Raw genomic sequence first — 7315 nt, 5'->3', positions numbered from 1 at the left:
CCTGTTCTACTCATTCGGCAGCTGGAAGCCTGGTCTTTCCTCATCAAGTCCTTTCCACTGCCAACTCAGTTTATTCTTACCCTCTCCAGCCTCGGCCACTGTTAATGGTTGAGAATGGACTGTTTTGGAAACGGAATCTGAACACGTGAAAAGTCACATAAGGACACAGAAAGGCTGAGAAGTAGAAGTGCTCTGCCGTGGCATTATTATTATCTCATGAAGTTACAGGAGTGCAAAAATCACCCCTTACGCATTATTAAGCGCCCTGTTTGAACTCCTTTCAAATCTGGTGAAATGCCAACTGCCTTTCGGTGTGGTTTGGGTTATTTAACAAAAGCCTGCGCTGGTCTGGAGAATAATAGTCAAAGGGAGAGAACTTACTTGTAAAACTTAATCGTGGGCTCAACAGCCAGCATAACAAACGGTGCGACAGTATAGCACACGGCCAGCTGAGTGACAACCCAGGTAACAATGTCGTAGGCTATCTTGAGAGGCACTGATGAGAGGAAGTAATGTCTGCAATTGTTTCTTATCTGCAGGTCAGGGAAAAGTAAACAGAAAACTGTATGAATTCACTTATCAGGCAAAGTCATGCGGACACATTGCAGCGTATGACTCTCCACTTATCATCAGCATTAGTATTACAGAAAAGTTTGTACACCAGTTAGAAAGCACTGAGAGTAGGCAGGAAGACAGAAGCGTACTGACTGGCACATCCAAGATCCCACAGTTAACCAGTGGCAAATGGAGAAGCATCCCCCAATTTCCTCTGTCAATCGCAGGAGCAGACTCTCATGCTGGGTTATCTGGCACAGTATCTTTGGGAAAGGGAGTTGTTGCAATTTGACCTTCCTCCCTCCTGGTTTTGATTTATTACTGGTTCTCAAGAGTGAAACAAAGTTACTTTAAATGAACAAATATGTGTTTATACCTGCAAGCATGTTCTGTTCTCTACAGATTTTGGTTTATCTTCACGTCTATGAAATCCTCATAAATGAGAGGCAAAGCACAGGTTCAGACCCCATGTTCAGCAACCTGCTCCAGTCATAGCAGTTAATATCGATCACTAGTTTAATTCACCTTTCAAATCAACCTGGTTGCTTACCCACAGCCAAACTCTGAAAGACGACGGTGGTGCTTCCCAGCCCTGCACAAGTGACTGGTTCAGCCCAATAGATCAGCAGTGATAAATTTAAGAACAGTGAGACACAAAATCTGTTCTGTCTTCGGTGACTCTACTCAAGACGAGGCCCATAAACACTGAGACTAGTTTACTGCATCAATTACATCCACAGGAAAGAGTTCAAATTTGGGCTAATGCTCAACCCGTAACAGCTTCTCGCGAAAGACTGGGCCCAGAGCCAATTACACGCCAGCACACAGGCAACGCAACCTAGCAGAGGTCTGGACTCAAGCTTAACCTTGAATCCCAAGCTAATTTGACTGCATGGACATAGCCACTGGCACTACCAACTGTACACCCGCAAGCAGGGTTTCCCCCCCGACAGCTACACACAGCACTGCAGCACATGCAGAATTGGTGCCGATTGTAACTGCTACGTGTACTTTGGAATTAGCATCAATACAGCACAAAGTTCCAGTGAACATCAAGCCCACAAAGGCATGAAAGAGGGCTCACAGCAGGGACAAGCTGCTTGACCATGTCAGGGTGGTCCTTGCAGTTGATGGCCGGACAGAGTCTAGCACAGGCCTTAGAAGAGAACAATGAAAGGTACATACCGCTCTGGCTGCGAGTGTCATAAGGATTCCAGTGAGAAACGTAAAATAATATCCAGGATAGATACCATGCCACAGGGCCGACAGGATAAATGTTAAAGCTGTAGGGTACCAGGGAGCTCTGTCATAGCAAACGCTGCAAAGACAAAAACAAAACAAGAAGAGGCTGAATACAAGCGAACAATGGACACCGCCTTCAAAGCCTTCTCTGTTTTTTAAGGTCTTATTCTGGTTTTTCAATGGTTTTATCTTGCCTCTGTTACAGATGAGGGCATGAGGCACTCTCCCTTCCATTAGATGGAAGGTTAGATGGAAAGACGCAGCATGCTTTTATGCACTGAGTATCTGTGTAGTACCTGAGTAGCCTGTACAAATATTCCCAGTGCTCACAGCATTTAAATAAGTAACAGGGCAAACAGCAGGCAAGACTTCTCTTTCACCTTTACACCTCTATCTGAACTCACACACCACCCTTCAAAACTCTGACAGTAGACCAAGAGCGAGTCGAAGGACAGAAGGACGTGTCCCCACCCTTCACTGGTGAACAGAGGTATTTTTAGGCACTGTCATCTGGCAGATGCTGGGAACAACAGGGAGTGTTGTAAGCTATTGCAAAGCAGGGGATTCCTGCTAACTTTAGCAGCCCAAAATCTTACTGCAAAGATGCAAGCGAGTAATACCAGTTCAGGAACACACTAACTGGTCTATTTGGCTATCTGAGGTGTAACTCAAATGCTGTGTTCCAAGGAAGTGAGTCAAGATAATGCACTTCTTACCAGGAACATAATTTGATTCATGAAAAATAGCAGACATTGACTTTTAAGAGGTATATATTTAACAATAAAAATAGTTGTGATAACTACAATAACTCTGTTCCCGCATTTCAGACACCACGTTGACTGTACACTGAGATTTAATCATGCCATAAAAAGCTCAATGAGTAACAGGAGACAGTTCAATCAACAGAATTTGGACTTATGCTAGTATTTATATGTGCCTTAACAGTCACAGGTTAAAATCAGGTCCTCTCAGTGCTATAAAAAGTCTCTTCCTAAACAGGGACTCCCTAGCAAGCATCCCCTGGTGACTCCAAACTGGACTACACTGGGGCTCTGAAGATCTCAGCTTCTCACCAGTCCTAGCTGAACTGGATCCCAGTGACACCAGACTCGCCTCCCGTAGTAGAACACATGGGAAACATAACATAGCAAAGTGAAACAGTACAGCAGGAATCACAGAGGCAAACAGCAACCTAAAAGATGCCATCAAATGCTGTTACTTTTTATTATGGAAGATCTGAACAGTTCATTTATGGCTTTGCTGCTCATATATAACATGCGGGCATTTTACATTTGCAGCAATAAAACTTTACAGCACCTAATACCCTTGTATTCCATCAACTTTTACAGACACAGAAAATAAAGACAGACAAGAGGCTACACATTTATGAGATTCACCAGCCAGTGTTTTTCCAGGCCATCTAGAGTTTCGGGATCTCACAAGACATTACTGTTTCATTACTCTTACCGTTTTAGCCAGGCAGCTGTCTGAATGTTCCAGTTTTCAATGTACATTTTAAAACTTGTTGCAGTCTAAGAAAGAAGTTGACATGAAATGTTAGCACTGAAACCTGTCAAATAACACTCAGTTTTTAAATTAGAGAGCTGATACATGGAAAACATTAACTCTAGTAGCTAACTGTTGTGAAGACTGTGCCACAGTCCATCATTACACTAATATGTTTTGGGAGGGAGATTAACTGGGCTGACTGCTCCCTGTTAGCACTTGGCACTTGCTGTAAAATCTCACTTTGTTTTGTAAAATTAAATACAATGTTTGGGTGTTTTTCAGGTTATGGGAAATCTGAAAAGCTTTCTTGTTTTAAATGCTTGGCCTTCCCTTCAGTTCATAAACATCTTCATTTTTGGAAGAGATATCTTGCCACGCCTTACGCAAGTCTGGACTTCCCTAGAGTGTTATTAAAACAAAGTGCTATAAAAATGAGAAGAAATGCATTATTATTTGGAGAAGGATGAGGGAACACTGAAAAATACAGAGGAAAAAAAAAAAATTAGGACTACATTTAGAAACCAATTCTCAGCCCACTGTCCTGCTTAAGAAAACAGAGTGGACTCCAAGGTCCTGGGAGAACCACCTGGACCTCCTCACAGCACCAGTTCTCCCAGCTTTAGGGGACTGCTGGACTCCATTGATTCCCTAATCCTGGTCAGTTTCACCTCTGGCGGTTCCTCATCCCTGCTCCCCCTTGTTCCTCGCCTGCTGACAGAAACCTCCAAGGACCTCCTCACCAAGCAGAGACACGATTCAGTGACACCACATTATTTTCCCATATCAACTGACCAGAATGACACACTGAAAAGATGGATTACAAGCAAAGGTTTCCAAGGGGAATACGCAGCTATTTTTGAACTTCCGTGCAGAATCCCGAAGGCTAGCACTTCATCCTCTGTGATTAAAGAGTTAAAATGATTAGCAATTCCCACTGCAGTACTGCCACATTTTAATTGTGTTACTGCACTAAGAGAAGCCAAGAAAAATATAATTTCTCTTCCAACTAATATTGTCACTCTCTTTTGGCATCCTTTAAGTTTCCCTGTTACATTAGCAAGACAGAAAGTAGTCATTGGCTGTTAAAATACGCATGCTGCCAAGGCTTTCTTCAAGTGCCTCACACGCGTTTAGCCCCCATCACATTTTAATGCCCTCACAACTCCTGCCATGTGCTTATCTTTACTCCAGATCAGGTTATTTCCTAGCCACGTTTAGCACTCTGGTTCCCAACTCTCAAGCAATTTTACATATGCAGGTGGCTATACCTGCTGAAAACATACCGTACAATCACACGCAAACTTCACCTCCTGGAATTGTTGTTGGTGCAAAAAGTGACGGTTCAAGGCTTACCCAAAGTAATGGTCTCTGTAGCCTCTCTTTTTCTCATTGCACACATGATCAAATCAATGGAGAGCACTCTGGTTTATGCTCCTGGAGACAGTTTCTCCAACCTGATCTCTATTGCCCGTGTCATCAGTAAAGGAAAAAAGCTTTGAGGGGTCTACAACTGAGTGGGTAGATGAGGAGCAAAGGCTCCCGTTTGCTTAATTTGGCTTGACTAAAGAGCATTGCCTGTACTTCACTTTCCTCATTCAAACAGAAACTGCCTCAGCCCATCAAGGTAGGAATCATCTCCTGCCCCAAAGCTGAATCAGATATTGATTCAAGATCTCAAAGTGGTATCTAGGGAGCTGCCATCATCGAGGAGTATAAAGCATTTCTGGGCTGTGTATTCTGTACTGTTCAAGGAGAGATGTACATTGAAGATTAATTAAGGTAAAAACAAAAAAAAAACCAAACAAAACCAGAGACAGGATGTTGAGAAAGAAAGAATGCATACTCATACTTCCAGTTTTGGCATCTTTCAATGAAGAATTACAGGGGCTCTTTCATTTTTGAGAAGAGCTATTAAAGCACATTCACTTAGTCACAAATCATTCAGCAATAAAGCAGTCAACTTATTTTCATCTGCTTTTCCTTTTAAAAATCATAACTACAGAATTAGAGGGGGAAGCTCCTCCTATTTCTAAAGAAAAGAAGCCTTTAGAAAGCAGTCTCAGACACAAACATTTTCACATCCCACTGGCACTCACAAAATATTCTTCGGGGCAAACGAATTACATTGGTCATCTTTTGCATTAGAGAAACAAACATAAATAGCTTACAAAAGACTAATGGACGCTAGAAGTGTGCCACACTCATTTCTCATGACTGCAGCAGATGTTTTGAGAAACACTGTGGTTTGCTGGATGGAGCTCTAGATAAGCAGCCATCTAAGCTGAATGTGGCCCTGCCGGTTCCCACTCAGGTTGCACAGTTTGTCCCTGTTATCTCTTCAACCACTGGTGCTTCTCCGTTTTCAAGAGACACTCCAGGCATGTGCAGGGACCCAGCCCTTGCCAGCATCTGCGCAATGCCTACTCGTGGCGGCCTCTTTCACTACCACCACTCATCTCCACTGGGTTACAAAAGTGGAAGCCTGTTCGAAGTAAATAAACAGAATACACCACAGATGGTGGAGAATCGTAGCTGTGAGCAATTTATTGACCCGCTGAACTCAGCCACAATCCACAGTAATTGACTGCTCATTTATTAAACATCTGATTAATCATTTATTAGCCCTCTATAAACTATTTAGAAATGCAACCTGAATACAGAGCATGACGAAGGCTGCATGACAGGTGCTTTTTATCTCCCCCATAGATAAAATACAAAACCTCTCCATGTTAAAGAGGGGCAGCCCAGTGGCATGGACTTATTTTCCTTCCAGCAAAGCTTCTCCCCATTATTATGCCCGTTTCTCCATAATTATACCCATGCAGCCACTCCTTTAACTCACCTCAATGTTCCAGATATTCAAATTGGACAACAGGTCCCAACGGAAAGTGCCCCTCTCATCAACCCCGCTGAATCCATAACCAGCTGCATTGTTGACTGCATCTGCTGCAATGTCCAAGCAAAACAGGTCAAATCAGAGTGCTGGAGGAGCCATGGTTTCTTACAAGTCAGTATGACACTAAACACACATTCAAGCCAGCTTTACAGCAATTAGCATCCTCTCTTTCAAACAGAAGCTTCCACATTGCTGTAAGGTGACACAAGAGTCATTTCCTTAAGAGTAAAGACAAGCTACTCCTTGGGCAGAAGAAATAATAAAATAAAAATAAAATAACAATGGATAGAAATCACTTTTCCTATGATTTTGCCTTTATTATCAATCTGAGTTAGATACACAAGACTTGCCATAAAATGAATCAGCATTTTCCTCAAAAGGGTACTTGAATGTTACAGCATTTTCCAGAATTCAGAAAAACTGCAATGTCTCAAAGACACGCTTGCCATTTCTATTGAGTTCCAACATGGTAGTTTTAATTAAGACTTTCATTCAGGCTTCTGCAGACAAAGCCTTTTGCTAATCCTGCTGCTTGGTGCCTACCTAAGTACCTCACCATCTCGACAAATCAAATATTGAGTAACTTCAATTACAGATTTAACTAGTTTAAAGTGCAAACAGAAGCTTGGGTAAGGGTAGACACTTCACATGCTGCCCTTTTCCCAGGGTGCTGGTTAACTACCTCCCCTCTCAGCCTTGCCTGGGAGCCATCTCATCACTGGGTCTCAAGGTCCTGCTTTTAACACACCCCTCCCAGAAATCCTTTCTCAGAGTACTAAGAAAACAGAAGGGATTTGTTGTCTCTGGATCACTCGATGCAGCCAACACTGAGGATTATTGGAAGAAAAAGGAAAGTGAAAATACAGGTAAGGCTTTTCCTTCTAGATCGCTTAAAAAACCACAAGCCTGGTTAGGTTATGCTTTTAAAAAGTCAGCACTTCTTTCCCAAGAATGAAAACTGATTTTGCTTTGGAAGTGCTATGAGTACAGGCACAACAAGCTCATGGAGGAATCCCAAAGCACAAAACAAGGGAGAGAACCTAATTAAAAGCAACAAGGCTAACAATAAATAAATAAATAAATGGGCAACCTTCTCTAACCTGAAACTTTCAA

General features: G+C 42.5%; 1 protein-coding gene across 1 annotated transcript in view; it reads right to left on the bottom strand.

Moving 5' to 3' along the window:
- Positions 1-377: 377 nt before the first annotated feature.
- The window catches only part of MBOAT1 (membrane bound O-acyltransferase domain containing 1), a 30035-nt gene continuing 23097 nt past the window's right edge, over positions 378-7315 (bottom strand). The window contains exons 8-11 of the mRNA XM_035893508.1: positions 6149-6252; positions 3265-3329; positions 1741-1873; positions 378-533 (exon numbers count right to left, since the gene is read on the bottom strand). Coding sequence (XP_035749401.1) covers positions 378-533; positions 1741-1873; positions 3265-3329; positions 6149-6252 — 458 coding nt within the window. The remainder of the gene's footprint in view (positions 534-1740; positions 1874-3264; positions 3330-6148; positions 6253-7315) is intronic.

This window comes from Egretta garzetta, unplaced genomic scaffold (genome assembly GCF_000687185.1).
Source record: "Egretta garzetta isolate BGI_Z169 unplaced genomic scaffold, ASM68718v1 scaffold14, whole genome shotgun sequence".
NCBI lineage: Eukaryota > Metazoa > Chordata > Aves > Pelecaniformes > Ardeidae > Egretta > Egretta garzetta.
Note: the sequence above shows the minus strand (reverse complement) of the source record. Positions and strands in the feature narration are given on the sequence as shown.